The sequence below is a fragment of the Bufo bufo genome, chromosome 2, assembly GCF_905171765.1.
Source record: "Bufo bufo chromosome 2, aBufBuf1.1, whole genome shotgun sequence".
Lineage (NCBI taxonomy): Eukaryota > Metazoa > Chordata > Amphibia > Anura > Bufonidae > Bufo > Bufo bufo.
Window position 1 is genome coordinate 680666678 of NC_053390.1, and position 19624 is coordinate 680686301.

Consider the following 19624-nt stretch of genomic DNA (forward strand, 5'->3'; position numbering starts at 1 on the left):
ACTGACTGCCCCTATGCTGTATCATCCCGTCTAAAGGGATCTTTATTGGCGCGTATTCAAAGATCATACAACCAAGGTGGTGCATCCTTTTTTGGGGCGGTTCTGGGTGTATTTTAGGTACAGTTATTAATAATGGGTGGCATATCCACTGTAAAGAAAAAAAAGAACATTTTATGCAGTAAAGTAGTAAGTGAGTACACTGGACAACTGTAGAAAAACATCTTTATTTTGAAAGGTTAGAAATAATCTGCATATCAGAGTAGTTGCATTCAACGTAAAATACATTTCTATAATATAGGCAAATGCTTTATAAGTTGGTCTCCAAAAATTTGAAACAATAACATATGATATCTATTTGATAATGTTACAAATATACTTTCTATTCTTTTTTTATTCTGCTTAAACACAATACAATTAAGGCATTGTTATGGTAACCAATAGAATACATGAGACTCCTTAAAGAAAAATTGACGTTAAATGGGTCCTCCGGGAGTGTATTAAAATGGCCCCTGGAAACCCATCCTACAATATGACTAGGATGGGTTGCCTTCAATTCTACAGCTGCTTGGAGTGGTGAGGAGGACGGGGCCTCGCTATAGTGCACTCCAGTGTGGGGCTGAAGTCGCTGCACAGTGAGGAGATGTGCTGTCAGGTTGCTAGGCCGGCCAGCATATCTCACGTAGGACTGCTTCAGTACTATCCATTGTAAAGCAGGAACTCTGCTCTAAAATAGATATGAATGATGCAAGCCTGAGCAGCCCGACAGGAACAGGAAGCAGGATCACATCCCTCTTTGCCGATGCACAGTATACTGAGGTCCCACCCCTCACCCTCTCTAAGAAGCCATAGAAGTTGAGACAACTCATCCTAGTCACATTTTTGGATGAGTTGCCGTAGGCCATTTTGATACATTCCTGGAGAATCCCTTTAAGAGGGTATTCAGTTTATGCATTCCCAGCTCTACTTAATGACTGCACTGTGTTACTGACTTTATTACAGTCCGGACCTAAATTCACAATTTTACTGGCTGTGAATGGAAACAGTCAATGAAGTTGTCAGCAGACAGATCAACTCCTTGAATGTGGTAGAAGTTGTACCCTTTTCCGTCAGAATACTGCTCAGTGCTTGTAGTGAAGGCTACATTCCAAGGACGAAAAGCAGCAAGCAAGCAGTAGTGTGGATTCGAATAGAAGCTTAATGGTAGGATCAGTACAATATCGACAAAGTATAACTTGTATTTTATTCACTTAAATTCCTGTTCATTCTGGGCTTTGAAGTCAAGGTGGCAGTCCTATCAGTGATTGACAGCCTTCCCTCAAGGACTATCCATACAAAGATAACTGTCAATCACTGATAAGAACGACTCCTTGACTTCAAAGCCCAGAATGAGCAGGAATTTAACTGAATTATGAGTTTTACTGAATCTTTTCCTACAAACCAATATATCAATCTGCTCAACTCCCCCTGTTCTATAGGGCAGCAAAGACACCACATTCAGCCTGACAGGTTCTCTTTAAGTGTTAAAAGTGAACTGCCCCTTTAAGTATGATTCTCATACAGTTATAAAAACTGAAAACATTAATTTTCACACATATCATAGCAATCTATATCGATTATGCAAAAGTAATAGCTCAGCCCGGCCTGAGACTGACATATGTTCATACTCAACAAGAGAATGTCAAATATTATTTTTATTATGCATTTTACTATTCTTTAGAACATTTTATTATTCATTAGACCCTAATAAAAACTCCAGAGGTCTTAACACAAACAGACAAATAATTTAGAAATGAACAAATTATAGAAAACATGTTTTAAATAACAAATACCAAAAATGGAAGAAAACAAAAGCAATTAAAAGCAGCTGGAAATAAACTGAATTTGATTTCTTTTGAGGCTAAAGTCAAAGCATGTTCCCGGCCTTGGTAATAAAACACTAGTGCGTGTATCAGTGACACCAGAAGACTCATGTCTTAGCTTTAATAGGACAGCATGAACACACCAACAAAAATACGTAATAAATTATGACTGTTGCTTTCATCAAGAGACACAAATACATACCTCATGTGTATGCAGTATGGGTGAATACATATGGATTCCCATATTGCATGCAGACAGAAAATCATCTGTGTTAAAAACAAACAAACAAAAGAAACAGGCTTTGCAGCGGAATGGCTAAACGTGATGCAGACAGTCTAACAGCAAAAAGGTGTAGATGAGGATCCTGAGATATTTATTCTTCATCATTGTCTGTGGAAATAAAAGCGCATAAACAGTCAAGAAAACAAACTAATGGAGCTTATAATGTGGCCTAATAAACATGAAGAACACATACAAAGCTTTTCTGACCTTAAAAAATCACCTACTACATATACAGGGCGAGTCAAAAGCTATGTCTGGAACATGTCCCCCACCTTGAAAGCCTCCGTATTGGTTCAAGGGGGAACAGTTTTCCAATGGCAAGGGGGTCATATAGCATATCAAAGACCAGAATTTTCTGAGAAATCAATTGTTGAAGTCAGATTTGAGCTCTCTTGTGGTTCAAAGTTAACACTGAAATTACAACTGAGAACTTTCTCTGTGATGCACAGCTATTTGACATGTTCAATGTGTTGTCCCTGGTGCTGAACACAGAACTTTGAAGTTTTACATTTTCTGTGTTATTAACTTTTGAACCAGACAAGATACTGCAAATCTGTTTGTGGCAATCGATTTCTGAGAAAAGTCTGGTCTTCTTTCATATGCTACATGACCCCCTTCCCATTGGAAAAATGTTTTCAAAAATTGGACACCCCCTTTAAGCTGCAATAGATAGAAACATAGAATGTGTCGGCAGATAAGAACCATTTGGCCCATCTAGTCTGCCCAATATACTGAATACTTTGGATAGCCCCTGGCCCTATCTTATATGAAGGATGGCCTTATGCCTATCCCATGCATGCTTAAACTCCTCCACTGTATTTGCAGCTATCACTTCTGCAGGAAGGCTATTCCATGCATCCACTACTCTCTCAGTAAAGTAATACTTCCTGATATTACTTTTAAACCTTTGTCCCTCTAATTTAAAACTATGTCCTCTTGTAGCAGTTTTTCTTCTTTTAAATATTCTCTCCTCTTTTACCTTGTTGATTCCCTTTATGTATTTAAAAGTTTCTATCATATCCCCTCTGTCTCATCTTTCTTCCAAGCTATACATGTTAAGGTCCTTTAATCTTTCCTGGTAAGTTTTATCCTGCGATCCATGTACCAGTTTAGTAGCTCTTCTCTGAACTCTCTCCAAAGTATCAATATCCTTCTGGAGATATGGTCTCCAGTACTGAGCACAATACTCCAAATGAGGTCTCACTAGTGCTCTGTAGAGCGGCATGAGCACCTCCCTCTTTCTACTGTTAATGCCTCTCCCTATACACCCAAGCATTCTGCTAGCATTTCCTGCTGCTCTATGGCATTGTCTGCCTACCTTTAAGTCTTCTGAAATAATGACCCCTAAACCCCTTTCCTCAGATACTGAGGTTAGGACTGTATCACTGATTTTGTATTCTGCTCTTGGGTTTTTACGCCCCAGGTGCATTATCTTGCACTTATCAACATTAAATTTTAGTTGCCAGATTTTTGACCATTCCTCTAGTTTTCCTAAATCCTTTTCCATTTGGTGTATCCCTCCAGTAAATCCTTTTCCATTTGGTGTATCCCTCCAGTAGGCCAAAAGTTTGGCTTACAGCCATCTCTCCCAACTACCCCATACACATACAGGCTTGACCAAGCATGTAAGTGTTTTCAACGAGGAGAGAGGAGAAAGACGCTTCCAGACCCTTCAGGTGGCGACTCATCTCCCAGGAGAACAAGAGAACAGTCAATGTCCCGATCCAATTCCCCAACATCATCCATAGGGGTAGAGTCGGCAGCCTCCCACACACATTAGATTGTCGGCTAGTCCTACTGATTATTTTGCCGATTGTCTAATTCGTATGGGGGCTTTTATATGTTATTCAGTATTTTTTAGGGGGCTGAAAAATCCTTTCAATTGAACATTTTGCTTTAAACTTTTGCACCAAAACAATTATTCAAGGGTTTCTTTAAAAATTATCTTTCAGCTCTCCTGACATGTTAATAAATACTTAAATTCTCCATAAAAACTAGATTTTTGTGGACTCACCTGTAAAATCTCATAGGGGGGCACAGGACCGTGGGTATAGCTGCTGCTGCGAGGCAGCGACACTAGGCAAAAAAATGTTATGCTCTCTCCAGGCTGGAGGGGATATAGCCGGCGGGAGGAGCTATCAGTTTGTGCACAAGCAGTAGGAGGAAAATAAATCAGAAATTAAATAACATAACAATAACCAGTGGGTCCGAACCCAAAACTGAGGACCCTACCAGTTAATCAACTGCAGTCACCTGCGGCAAAATTAGAAACAAAAACAACGCGTGGGAGCTGTGTCCCCCAATGAACTCAGCGAGAAAGATTTTACAGGCGAGTCCACAAAAATCTTGTTTTCTCACTCGTATCATTGGGGGACACAGGACCATGGGATGTCCCAAAGCAGTCCACGGGGAGGGAGAAACCACACTCCCATGGAAGTCACAGCAGCGGGAGTTTAAGACACCGCAGCTCGCAAGACCTTGCAGCCCAGAGCAGCGTCTGCCGATGCAAAGGTATGCCCCTGGTAGAACTTGGTGAACGTGTGCAAGGAAAACCAGGTTGCCGCTTTATAAAAAAGTAAAGCGGAAGCCTGGTGGAAACGGGCCCAAGAAGCACCCACTGCCCTGGTCAAATGAGCCTTGATAGAGAGATGTGCCTCGGCAATGGCCAACCGGATCCACCTGGCAATCGTTTCTTTGGAAGCTGCCAAACCCTTGCGAGGACCCTCAGGAATAGCGAACAGTGAGTCGGTAAGCCGAAATGTCTCGGAAGCGGATATATAATTCCGCAGGGCACGAACCACGTCCAGCTGGCAGGGCTCCAGACTAAAAAAAATATCAAGGAGCCATTGGCTCCTATCCTGAAAAATTTAGTCGCCAAATTGAAATTTTTAGTCGCCAAATTTATAATACATATAACTATGGTATAATAAAAATAAAAAAAACATGTCTTACCTAGGGTTGTCACGATACTATAATTTTGACTTGATTTCGATACCATAAAAAAGTATTGCGATACTCGATACCACGTGAAAAAAATAAAACACCAAAAAAACTGTGTGGATTCCACATTTTATGGAACGTCTGGACCATAATAGAACAGTCCGATCCTAATTGTTGTCGGGACAAGGTGACAAAAAAAATGGCAAATTGCACTGTGGTGTTATGTAATTTTTTTTATTGTTTATATATTTTATAAGTAAAATTGGGCAAGGGAGTGATTTAAACGTAATATTTTGGTGTTTTTTACTTTTTTTTTTTAATACCTATTTTCCCCTTAGGGACTAGAACCTGGGATCTTTCATCCCTTGTCCTATTCACCCTGATAGAGCTCTAAGAGGGTGAATAGGACCTCACACTATTCCTGCTGCCCTGTGCTTTGTGCACTCAACAGCAGGGAGCTTACCATGGCAGCCAGGGCTTCAGTAGCGTCCTGGCTGCCATGGTAATCGATCGAAGCCCCAGGATTACACTGCTGGGGCTCCGATCAGAACTGCCACTGCCACCAATGATAATACTTGGGGGAGGGGGGGGGGGGGGCACTGCACCACCAATGATTCTAATTTATAATACTGTGGATGGGTACACTACAAGGGGCATACTATAGGCAGCACATGGGATGCGCCTGAGCTCTGGGTATACGTGTGCATCAAAATCAGAAGTTGCCACCGGCGCTGACCAACACGGGTCTTGGTGTACACTGACAGGACACCTACGGGGCGAGGACCGAGCTTGGGCATCACATGGGTGACAGCCCATGTACTTTTCCACACTGGCACAGAAGCAGATGGCGGTATAGATTAACCCTATGTGTAATGGGTCATGAGTAGAGACAGTATAGTACCAATGGACAGTGCATGGCGGAGAACCGCATATAAACATTGAGGTACAAAGACGCCTGCACACAGACAGGGCACACGCATGCAGCATCCTGCTGTACACTGCGAGCCCCGGGATAGCTGGCACCTATTACTCTGGCTGAATGAAATGCCAGTAAATCCCACAACCCAAACAGTTTTGCAGCTGGGATGAATTGTGGAGGAGCCACCCTCGCTCTCCTTCGCCAGCACACGCGTGGTTAATGTATTTTTCATGAGGCCACACACGTACTGTGTACAGTAGACATAACTGCATACCCCGTAACGGCGTACGTATGCCAAATGTGACACATCCATCTCGTATCGTCGGCGCTCATCCTCCTCATTGTCGGTGCATGCAACATCGGCGATAGGGAAATATACCGTAAGCGTCCCCGCAGTTGGAGAAGGAGGCGGTCCCTCCCCCCTGTACTGCTGCTGCCACCACCAATGGGCTGATAGCAGGGAGGAGGAGGGGAGGGGCTATGGCCACTGCACCACCAATGAATATCGTTTATGCTTACAATACAAACGCAGGCTGCCATGCGGGTGCCGGACATATCCCATACCCGGCACCCAGCCTCTATGACTGCGCGAGGCGATCCGCCGCTATTAACCCCCTAGGTGCCGCACCGGAGGGGTTAATAGCGGCGGATCGCAGCGCGCAGTCATAGAGGCTGGGTGCCGGGTATGGGATATGTCCGGCACCCGCATGGCAGCCTGCGTTTGTATTGTAAGCATAAACGATATTCATTGGTGGTGCAGTGGCCATAGCCCCTCCCCTCCTCCTCCCTGCTATCAGCCCATTGGTGGTGGCAGCAGCAGTACAGGGGGGAGGGACCGCCTCCTTCTCCCGTGTTGTTGAGAACATGGCCGCGCTGAGAGCAGCGCGTGTCATGTCAGTTTGTGAAAGCGGCAGAGCAGCGGCGGGTCTAGGCGCAAATGGCGACAAGACTACAAAGTCTTGTCGCCATTTAGCAATTCTAGGTCGCATTTGCGACCATTTTGGTCGCCATCTGGAGCCCTGGCTGGTGGAGGGCCGTTCTCTAGGATGTGAAGGCAAGGGGCAAAATGAGGGGAGAACGATGTCCTTGTTGACATGTAAGGCGGAGACTACCTTCGGAAGAAAGGAAGGCACAGGGCGAAGCGCCACCTTATCTTGGTGCAGAATAAGAAAGGGCTCCGTACAGGAGAGCACCGCCAATTCCGACATGAGTCTGATGGAGGTGGCCTCCACCAGAAAGGTCACTTTCCAGGAAAGAAGGTGGAGAGTAACTGTGTCAAGAGGCTCGAATGGAGATGATTGGAGAGAACCAAGCACAAGGTTCAAATCACAAGAGGGTAAAGGGGGGCGATAAGGAGGGACAGTGCGAGCCACCCCTTGGAGAAAGGTCTTAACCGGGGCCTTTTGCGCCAGAGGTCGCTGGAAAAAGATTGCAAGCCCCAACACCTGCCCCTTTAAGGAACTAAGACCAAGACCCAAATCCAGCCCCATCTGCAAAAAGGAGAGGATTGTGGGAAGGGAGAAACAGAGCGGAGGGAGGCGACTGTCCGCACAGAAGCGCAGGAAAGACTTCCAAGTCCTGTGATATACTGCATCTTGGACGACGTCGACTTCCTGGCCTTAATCATGGTGTGAACGACTCCATCAGCTTCAGAATGGCTGTTTCAATAGCCACGCCGTCAAACGTAGCGATTCTAAATGCTGGTGGAAGACGGGTCCCTGAGAGAGAAGGTTGCCCTTGAGTGGAAGTGGCCACGGAGCGTCTCCTAGAAGGATGAGATTGGTGTACCAGGCTCGGTATGGCCAATCCGGGGCAATGAGAATCGCGTGGATGCCCTCCCTCTTGATCCTGCGAAGGACCCAGGGTAGGAGAGGGAGAAAGATGTACACAGGTAGTCCGACTGGCCGCGAGGAAACTTGAGCTTGCATTTTACGCACGCGTAGTGGGTGGGGGCTGGTGGCGGGCGGGCGTCAGACATGGGTTCGGACATAGCTCTAAGAGCTGGTCCCAGGGCTGGAGGTATATAGGGTTGTCCTACCAGACAAGCTGCAGATGGAACCAGGTCCTGATGTCCCCCAGTGAATCTTCCTGACGACTGAGGTGCAGAGGGAGAGGAATGCCGGCTTTGCCCAGGGCCCGCGCAGGAAAAATAGGCAACCACGCCCTCCTAGGAGTGTCAGGTGACCCCGCCCCGCAAGCATGGGGGTTCCGGAGAAATTGAGGCCTAGTAGGCCCTGAGACGGGTGCTAAATTAGCTGCAGCGGCCAGCCGCGACGCACTTCCGGTCGCCGAAACCGGAACGGGAGGAGCGGAGGCTGCCCAGAGGAAAGGGCACACGCCGGAGACCGCACAGAGGAAAAGAAAAGGGCCCGAGGCACGCGAACTGGGGTAGGCTGCAAAGGAAGCCGGGGCCTAAATAAGTTGCGCCGGCCGGACGAAAACCAAAGGTGGCACGGGAGGAGAGGGGGCTGCCTGCAAGAGAGGGCGCACACCAGAGACCAGCCAGGGGAGAAGGTAAAGAGGGCCGAGGCACGCGGGGACTGGGAAGGCAGCCAACCGAGGTAGGCCCAAGTAGGGACTGGGGACTAAATTAGAGGGGCAGGCGGCTGGAACCCCCCTGAGCCAGGTAATCCCAAGGGAGGAGGACATTTGGGCCCCAAGGAGGGAAGAAGGGAAGGAGAGGAGCGGGCGGTGGGGAATAGGGGGAACACAGGAATACTCATCCAATCCAGCCTACTCACCCCATCTTCCTCCTCATTTGTTCACCCTCCCATGACATGTCCAGCAGGGTCACCTCCTCAGCTGCTGGCACCAAAGTGGCAGGAAGCTGGCAAGGAGGGAGGGCCGGATCCAGGTGACCCCTTGGCTGCCGGGAAGCGAGGCTTCCCTGGTCCTCTTTTTCTTCTTGGGGGAGCTGGACTGGGAGAAAAGCCGACCTGGGCCTTGGTTCCCGGGAGAACAGGGAGGCCAGGCAGCCCTGTTCCCACGAACCTGAAAAGGGAATGAAATAAAAAATATATATAGCAGAATTGACCCTGCAGAGCAGGGAGGTCTGCCTCTTACGACATCAAGCTAAAAACTGATATGCTCTCTCCAGGCTGAAGGAGATATAGCCGGTGAAAGGAGCTAACAATTTTTAGCCTAGTGTCGCATCCTAGCAGCAGCAGCAGCTATACCCACGGTCCTGTGTCCCCGAATGACACGAGCAAGAAATAGCTATTCTGGAGCACCTATTCTTAAAACTGTGTTGTATCTATCCTCTGTTATTCCGTCTAGAAATAAATTGACATTAGGGTGCTAACAGCAGGGTGGTGTGTCCCAACATTCTGACGCTGTCCAATCAGTGCTGACAGATTCAGACACATTTCTTTGATAAGGTGAATGGGAACACCCAATTGTACAAATAGCCATGATTTCTGCTAGCCTTATAAATGGAGAAGACAGTTTACTGAAAAGTAGAGTCATTATGAAAAGGAGTTTACATACATAATACAAAGCAAAAAATAAAAAATAATAATTTAATAAACGTGAACTGAGTGAGAGACTGGTACAGAAGGGGAGAGGACCCTGCCAACAGGGGATTACAATCTACAAGGGAAGGGTGAAGGGGACAGCAGGAGAGACAGAAGTGGTTTATATGGCTGTGTAGTGGCAGCAGGGTTATTGTACGTTTTTCTGAAGAGGTGGGTTTTCAGGTTCTTTTTCAAAGTTTCGATGGTGGGGGACAATCTGATGTGCTGGGGTACTAAGTCCCAAAGTATGAGGAATACATTGGAGAAATCTTTGGAGCAACGGTGTGAGGAGCAGTCGGTCACAAACATAAAAGGAGAAGAAACTGTGGACAGCTTTGTATGTTTAGTTATTTTAGTCATATTAGTATTTTAAAGGGGTTCTCCGGGCTTTTAGTATTGATGACCGATCCGCAGGATAGGTAATTTCCTCAGGATAGGTCATCAATATCAGATTGGTGGGGGTCCGAAACCCGGCAGCCCCGCGGATCAGCTGTATGAAGGGAAGGCATGCGGAGTGTGCACGTGCCATCTCCCATCTCTCTTCCTGCTCGCTGCTGCTTTGCCATAGACATAGCAGCAGACGCCTTTCCTTCATACAGCTGATCTGCGGGGGTGCCGGGTGTCATACCCCCGCTGATCTGTAATTGATGACCTATCCAGAGGGCAATGGGAAGCCAATGAAAGGATTGGCAGAGGGGAGCGGCAGATGAGAAACCAGAGCAGAGGTGGATTAACCAGGCATCAGAGTTGACTATGTATTGGATGGATGCAAGCGTGTTAAATGGAGGACACAGAGGAGGATGTTGCAGTAGTCTTGGGAGATGATGAGGGCATTCACTAGTATTGTTGTTGACACAGGGTTGATGAAGGAGTGGATGAGAGAAATCTGTTTGAGTTGGAGGCACAGGAGGTGGTAATCGCTTGATTACTAGTGTGGTTTAGCGGATAGGGCAGAATTTAATAATTCCAAGACAGTGGACCTGTGAGATTGGGGAAAACATGGAGCAATTAACTGTAGTTGATAGATTTGGTGGTGGAGAGGCTGATTCACATGGGGGCGAAGGTTAAGTTCTAGAAAGCAGGAGGTGGATGTAGCCGATTGACATGCTGGGATTCTGGATAGCAGGAAGTTTTACTTTATGTAAGAGTTTTTATGTTACAGTAGCCACTTATAAGTGTGGTAGGAGTAGGCAATAGAACCAACCTTCTTGATAGGCTCCATCAGCCATGACTAGGCGCAGTATCATGGGATATAAATACAGCTCCTCACTGCCTAGGATTTTTTCCATAACTATTGAACATGTGTCAATATTTTCATCTTCATCTTCGTGTATGGCCTGAAAACAATTAAAAAGAATAAGTCAATTCCTACTAAAAGTACACAAATGAATACAATTTTATACCTTATTAGAATCAATTGGTTTTCACAATCACAAGTAAAATTACAAAGACATTAAGAGCACATTCACACGCATGTGGTTTGGTTCTGCATCCGAGCCGCATTTTTTGCGGCTCGGATGTGGACCCATTCACTCCAATGGGGCTGCAAAAGATGCGGACAGCACTCCGTGTACTGTCCGTATCCGTTGCTCCGCAAAAATTATAGATCATGTCCTATTCTTGTCCATTTTTCGATAATGGGGTGTCTGTTCCGTTCTGCAAATAGCGGAAAGCACACGGACAGCATCCATGTTTTGCAGACCACAAAACACGTCACATTTGTGTGCATGAGCCCTAAGGTTGTGCGGAAAAATAAATAAATATTATTTTCAATTTAAGGACAATTATTAATTTTTCTTTCTTTCTTTATTTATTTATTTTTCTGGCTATACCGCAACTTATTTTTTTTGCCAATGTAGCCATATAAGAGCTTGTTTTTTGCAAGATGAATTGTCTTTTTTTAGCGGCACTATTTTAGGGTACATATCTATTAAAGGGGTTTTGTCAACACTTTTTATCCTGTGGATAGGTCACAGTGTGGCATTACTATTGTGTTATTTTTTATCATCAATATGATTACCGCAATACCAAATATGAAAATTTTTGTTTATATTTTTGCACTATAATAGCACATTTCATGCAAAAACAATAGTATATATATATTTTTTTAATGGGACAAGAAGTAATCTTCATTGGTAGCATTGTGGAGTACATGGGACTTACTCATTACCATTTATTTATTTTTTTGCAGAGGGATAGCAAAAAAAAAACACAAAACAATTCTATTATTTTTTGAATTTTTTTATGTTGTTCACGAGAGTTTAAATAATGTTATCTTTATTATAGGGGTTGTGGTGAACATGGTGGTAATGTTCATGTGTGCATGTGTATTTTCTAATACTTTTACAAAATAAAACCACTTTTTAACCCCTTGATGACCTCCTCCGTACATGTATGGCGGAAGTTGTCAGGTTATAGATGGCGCAGGATCGAGAGTCTAGCAGGCGCCATAGCTGCCAGGTTTCTGCTGTTTCAAATAGCAGAGGCCAGGGTCAAATGTGACCACGGCATCTGAGTGGTGAAGATCACTGGTACAATACAGGCCCTGCAGGTGGCAGCACTGTATTTGAATATAGTGAATGGTGTGTTCTGTGATGGATAAATATCCATCACAGAATACAACTGGCAATGTAATGTTTGCTGGTTACAGTCATTTAGGGGGAGTTACAGATAGGGAAAAAAAAGTTTTTAGAAAAAAAAAAAAATTATACATAAAAATTCAAATCACCCCCTTTCCCAAAATGAAAATGAAAATAGACAATTTAAAAAAAGAAAAAAGAAAACATGAAACTGTGGCGGAATTGCATTTCTTTTTTCAAATTCCACCCATTTGGATTTTTTTTTTTACAGCTCCCCATTACATCATAGGAAATATTAAATGCTGCCATTAGAAAGTACAACTTGTCCCACAAAAAACAAGCGCTCATAAGGTCATGTGAATAAAAAACAAAACAAAAAAAAAAACGTTATGGCTCTGGGAAAGCGGAGAGTGAAAAACAAAAATGCAAAAAAACAGGAAATTGCAGGGTCCTCTAGGGGTTAAGGGAATAGTTTTATTAATCTACAGTAAGTTTATTTACTTATTTATTTGCTTTAAGAATTTTTAATTTTTTTGTCCTGCTAGGGAACACCAATGCATTACCACTTTTATTATACACTTGTATACCAATGGATTATAATATATCACTGTAATAGTGACAGGCAGTCTGTTACAGTAGGTTGTGGTTGTGACACAGTGTAACAGACATACAGTCATGGCAGGCACAGGGGCCTTCAGCTGTAATGGCAGCGCATCAGCACCCTGTGATTGTGTCTCCAGGGGGCCAATGGTGACCGGGAGCTCCTTACTTTACTGCCTAGATGCCGCAGTCGCTATTAAGGAGTTTCACGGCCAGGATTGGAGCTCTGGCCGTTACAGAGAAAGCCCAGCTACTGTCAGTGATCTGGAGCTCTGTATCAGCGCAGTCTGTGCAGAGTCTTTGCAGTCCCCGTCACCTGCACCGGGGTTAACAGCGCAGGCAGCAGGGACTAAACACACTATATAGCATGCACTGATTCCGCACGCCATACATAAAAACTGGGTTATTCAATAAAAAAAACAACAACATTGTGGGGCTCTAAAAGGGCAAATTAACCGAATTATTGTGACTAATCGCCCAGCCCTAAAAGACATTATTTTATTTTTATAAAGTAGACTATTTATATAAAATGCAAAGCAATTATAGCACTTCAATGCAAAGTTACCATTACAATGACCTGTGCAACAGTATCTTAACGGAGACTGGAATTAAAGGAGTTGTACAGAATTAGAAAATAAATAAATAAATAGGATCTGCTTTTTTTCCTCCCCTAGAAACAGTTCCACATCTGTTCATGGACCATGTCTGGTACTAATGATCAGCCCCATTCAAGTTTATGGGAAACAAACTGCAAAGCTGAACAACCCCTTTGACTGATAATTTATTGCAGCCATTGTGTGCACTAATAGGGACTGTCCCTTCGTCTTCCAGAGGAAATTAGGAAGTGGTCAGCAGTCATGTCAAATAAATGCATAGGACAAGAATGGTATGAACGCACAGTCTAATAAAACTTTGACGACCTTTTTCTTAACAACACCATCAGTCATTTGAAACTTCTATTACATCAATACACACTTTCCCAGTACAGTATCACATTATATTTCATTTCAACGAGCATAAATGTTACCTTTATTTTATTGTAAACCTCAATGAACCTTTCAAACCCAATCTCTTGCTCTAATTTCAGCCTCATTTCCTCCAGGTGACCAAAGACGCTGTCACCGTCATCATTTTCATTCTCAAAATCCTCACTGCTATCATCTGCAGAGAAGAAATACAGGTTTTCATTTTTCAAATATAAAACATCACATAACATTTTTTTTTAAATGTCATCCAGTGCTATTAGATGATTTTGTATGATTTCTGAACATCATTGTGCGGCTAGATAATTCTAAACGGTAATCAGCATGTCGGCATTATGGGAAATGTACCTGAGTGCCATTCTTCATTAATCTCACTTTCACTGCTTGGCTGATTCTCCTCGTCTTCCACCACTTCAGGCTCCACATCATTATTTTGCTCTTCACTCATTTTATTTTTATCTTCACTTACGGTATCTTCTGGCCCACAGTAATCTTCATTTGAGTCCTCCCTTAGTAACTGCTCCATTGAAGCCCGGAGCTCCTGAAGATCTTGGTCCGTTTCGCCAAACATACTGCAAGCCGTCAAAAAGAAGTGTGGAAACGATCAGTTGCCGACACCCGCTCTGTTCAATGTGACCAGTGACAAAAACCACTCTTTACAAAGATCACATTAAAGTGTATCTGTCACTGCAGGCAGCAAAAATCTGTAAGAGACAACCTTATGGCGGCATTCACATGTTTTCTTACAGGACTTTTCATAAAATCACTGTTTATTAGGTGCAGCACAAGCCGAATTTTGTGTGAGCCAGGAGTCCCGGTATTTATAGGGCGTTGGGCTTACCCTTCCATACTGTGGCAGATGGACAGCTTTCTCCCCAATACCGTGCATAATGAGAAAGCTGTCAATGGTGAGTGGGAAGGCAGAGGCAGCACTAATGAATACGGAGGAATCCACAGTGGGCACTTATTACAGAGTGGACTCTAGCAGTGCGTCTCATAAATGGTAAAATTTATGAAAATGACTGCAAAAAAAACAAGTAAATGACACACAGTTCAGGGTTGTCACTACTTTATGCTATTCACACATAGGGAAGCATAAACCTGGTGACAGATTCCCTTTAAATGACTTATGTGACTAAAATTCGGTACTGTTATACTCTTCTAGTAACTTACACGGCAGCGACTATTAATGTTATAAATGCACTTTAACAAAATGGCTACTTCATGAATATTGATTAATTATCCTGGCTCCCTCTAGAAATGCCATTGCTTGTCCTCATACAGTTACATGGTTTCTGGCCAGCAGGGTGCTGTTTAGACCACACAATCTGCTGCCCAGAAATGATGATTGGGATGTCGCCACCAAAATCCATCTCACCCGATGAACAAGGGTTTCGCTCATTCACTGGGTGATCTGCGGCACCTTTAGAAGGGCAGATTATCAGGAACGAGCATTCCTATAAACGTTGGTTCCTGATAATCTGCCTGACAATTGGGTAGTCTGAATGACGCATTAGAATTAGGGATTAGCGAATCGACTTCGGATGAAACATCCAAAGTCGATTCGCATAAAACTTCGGTCTAATACTGGACAGTAAAAAAAACATTTCCCGAACTCGGGTTCGATTCCAAGGTACCACTTGGAACGGAACCCGAGTTCAGGAAATTGTTTTTTTTTACAGTAAAAATTTATCTATGAAGTTATTACGCAAAAATCACACGAGACTTCGCTAAGTAATAACTTCGGCTCATCTAAGTCAATACATACTAATACTTTACGGAACTCCTGCTCCGTACAGTATTAAAACCACATTTTTTTGCAAATCGACTTCGGATGTTCCATCCGAAGTCGATTCGCTCATCCCTAATAATTTCCGCAAGAAAATAAATCTATCATAAAAGAAAACAGATTATCCCATAATTTGGTGACATAGACATGAAATTGTGTGGGGAAAATTCACAGTGTTCACCATAGCAGGGAAGTAGATGAGATTCAAACAAATCTCTTGCACATGCTGCATGACTATTCCACAACTTAACATGTAGTGAGGATTTTATATCCGCAGCATGTCAATCTATGTTGTGGAAATCTACCATGGATGTCACCCTTTGCAATGCATAGGGTGAAATCTGTGGCAAACCAGCAGGATGTTGAGTCGTCTGCCTGTGCCCACCGTGGTCTGGCTTTCCTGGGCGGGCACGGGCACCACTCCATTCACCTTGCTGCTTCTGCGGTCCAGACTCGATGACCCTTCCCTGCCCACCAGCTGCAAGCCCTATTCCCGGAGTCCCATGTTCTGTCCCGACTACAGGCCACAGTCTGTGCTTGCTGGCTAGGCCTCTATAGCCGTTCATAGGGTGCATGCGTTCTTTAAGGCCCAGCGAGCACCCTAATTTTCACCAGACAATGGCTAGCAACCCTGGGTACTTAAGGCACCTTCCCCTGTGGGAAAGCCCCTGAGCAATAGGCGTATCTAGCTAAAGTGTGCGGTTCCATTTGTCTGACTGTTTACTTAACTCTGATTCTCTGCTGCCTGGCCCATCTTGTGCTTGACTATCGTATTGATCCTTCACTGCCTGGGCTGTTACTGAGTTTTGCTTGTCCCCTTGGTGGGTCAGCAATCAACTACAAAGAGACTACTCCAAAAGGTAGCGGCCTGGTGCATTCCCTGCAGTGAAGTCCAGATCTTTGTATAGGGGTTAAAGGGTGAAAACCAGGGAACCTCCAGGAAACGGCCTTAGGTTTAGCCCCAAGTCAAATATCTGTTGGTTGGCAAATATCTGTTGGTTGGCACAGTGGATTCACATCCATAACACAGGATATCCACAATTATGTTCGCAACTAAATCCTCACCATCTGACATAGATTCTACTCCTGTAAATACCGGCAGATTTGCCATCACAAGGTGCGAATATAACCTGAACAAATTGTTGCAGTGTGCCATTACATATGGAAACTGGCTACATTCAAGAAACTGCATCATTCACATCATTTGTGCCCTGGTCCTGAAATATACATTTCTTAGTATATACATGTCTTGCTCTTGCACTCGGCTGTTTCCCTAACTCCCATACAGTGGTATGGAGGGCCAGTGCATATGCTCGACCACCGCTCCATGCAAACAGAAAAGCACTGTAAAAGTTCTCTCTGGTGATCCCAGCAATTAAGTGAATATAAATAAAATGTTCATAGAGTCTTACTAGCTAACATGATCTAAAAAGTTGGAAAATACTAAAAAACGTATGGGACAATATTTAGTCATCTGTGCAATCTAATTGTTTTGTTTAAAGGTTTTTTTGGGACTACTGTGGTTTTTAACATCTGCTCATGTAGTTGCTTACCTCATGTACATCTTCCCCATGCTTTTTTTTTTCAGTTTGGACTCTCCTGACCCGTGTTTACTATGTAACCTGATCACTGTGGTTTGTTACCTCCTGTATGTAGCACTTCCTGTAGCTGTAGCCAACCAAACCCATGATGCACTCATCCTTTCTCTGCCACACCTCCAGCACCACCCAGCTAGTATATAGCTCCTCCCACCCAGCTAGTTCCATAGACACTCCCCTGTCACTGCTTTGACACACCCATGGATCTAACATCACAAGAAGTAAGGAAGAGCTGCATGGAAATGGTCATGTGACCACAGCCCATAAGATAGGATCAATAAAGTTAAATGAAATACATTACAATATTACAACTAACTTCATAAAATTATTATTTTAATGGATGTTAATGCAAAATGGAAAACCCCTTTAAGGGTCAGGAACCATCTACGTGACAAAATCTGAAATACATTTTAATTTCAATATATTAGGCAACATCCCAGACACAAATAAATCACTGTTACGCCAGTGCAGTATCCTGAATATAGTCTTCTGTACAGCTGGAAGACCGCAAACTTGGAAAGAAAAAGGCTTATTTTGCCAAAAGATGGCACCATACTTACGTGTCTTCAGAATCTGAATGATCAACATCACGTTCAGGCTCATCTTCAATGTCCTCTATTTCTAGATGCTCCTCACCCTGCAAATCAGCCACGCTAGGCACATCCACCAAGGTCTTAAACAACTTGGACAGATCAGGCAGCGAGCAGGTCCTCAGCATCTATCAACAAATTTTTAAAAAATTTGACATTTTTTTCTATAATAAAGCTAATTTTAAAGCATGAATGATAACGTTGATGGCTTTCTAAACTTCTTTATAGACTGATACTTTGTAGCATGGCTAGACCTGCATGCAGAGGAGGTGTGTGGAAAAGATTGTCTACACACAGCCCCACATTACATAAAATATAGCCAGGACAATGGAAGTGAGCAGAGGTTTCCCGTAATGTTAAATGCAGACATTAAGAAAATATGGAAGTAATTAGAGGACAGTTGTACAGGAAGATTTTCATCTGTCAGTTAAAAAGAAAGCGTATTATATGTTTAGGCATCTAGAAAGCTGTGAAATCTCACACCCGTTTTCTCACACTTAATCCTGCTCCATTGTAAAACCACTTCCAGACACTGACTTTAGGAAGAAAATAAAAAAAAATAAAAAATCAGTTCTAAGTTCAGTTTCCATCTGTAAAAAATAAATAAAAAAAAGGAAAAAATTCCCACCAGAAAGAATAGGCATGTCAAATCCTGAAATAACATTTGCTTTGGAGACATCATATCGATTCCATCTACCGACCCATGACCCTTTCATAGCTCACCAATTAAGTCCCGGCACGTGAACACATATTTGGGTATTCTGTAAGTGTTTTAGTCTTGTATTTATTCCCATTTACTTATAGTGTCACCAACATGACTCCTCCATGGCTGTAGGTCCTGTACTTTGCATCCTTATGATCGCGATTGCTGTACTCTACAGCTGTCTATATGAAAATGCACATTTGGCTATGCTCTCAGTGCGCCACACTCAGTTTAAATGGGTTTTGGCATAAAATATGCACAAAAATTTCCCAAGTGATTATGTGTGACATTGTAGCGGCAACATTTGCAACTTCTATAGTTACTTGTTAAATATGGCAAGCGACAAGAAATGTGGATGTGGAGCGTTTATGCCAGATTTCTGTGAAATAAAAGGAAATGGCACATATTTTTGGCATAAATCTACCCCTGCTCTTAGCAGGGGTAGATTTCATTTCCTTTCTGTCAGACACCAGTCTTACATTTATGCACTATATACCTCTTGTCATAGCCACAATAATTTCCTCACCGATATATACCATCACAACTGTGTATATACAGTACTTTATCCCCTCTTACTTTATCCATTTCAAGATCAAGGCCTTCTGATTGAACCAATGTCCACAGCCAATTTTCACTGTTGGATTTGTGAATAGGAGCAAAGTACCAATGTACAGACCACAAGTGACAGGTATAATTTTGACTTTGATATAAGATATATTCTGTGATTTGGGATGGTCCTTAGCGATGTGGATGGGTTGGGAAAGGGGCACGATTTTTTTGTTCTTTGTATGTTTCTAACTAGGCAAATGTAAGGACTTTACAATTCACTTACTTTATCTCTAGTTGCTGCTTTCTCAGATTTCACTGAGGGTCACATGACCTGTGATGTCAGATTCTCTCCCTGCTCTGATGATGTTTCGTGCACAAGCCTGAGAGCGCAGATATGTGCTTGTACACGAGACGTCACTGTGCTGGCCACGTCCCCCTGCACTGCTGCTGCTTATTGCTCTCTCCCTGGATTCTTGAGGAAAAACCTTAACCATCTGCAAACTCAGGGCTGAAGGCTTTACTGAGTAGCTGCAGGCAGTGAGGAGACAAATGCTGGGCACAAGAGCTGACAGAGGAGTTCTGCAGAGCATTGCACAAGAACAGGTAGAGGGAAGATCATGTGTGTATCAGTAGTGTCATTGTACAGCTGGTACTTGTAGTCCTACAAATAGACATTTTACTCAGGGCAGAACTTGCATTCACTCCCTTTGCAGAGCAGGG

At 43.6% G+C, this 19624-nt stretch overlaps 1 protein-coding gene across 1 annotated transcript in view; it reads right to left on the minus strand.

The window, feature by feature from the left end:
• Window positions 1-219: 219 nt before the first annotated feature.
• Window positions 220-19624, minus strand: part of NEK1 (NIMA related kinase 1) — a 157462-nt gene continuing 138057 nt past the window's right edge. Inside the window, 5 exon segments of the mRNA XM_040418655.1 lie at window positions 220-2250; window positions 10718-10850; window positions 13720-13853; window positions 14024-14247; window positions 17623-17780. Coding sequence (XP_040274589.1) covers window positions 2234-2250; window positions 10718-10850; window positions 13720-13853; window positions 14024-14247; window positions 17623-17780 — 666 coding nt within the window. The 3' untranslated portion in view covers window positions 220-2233.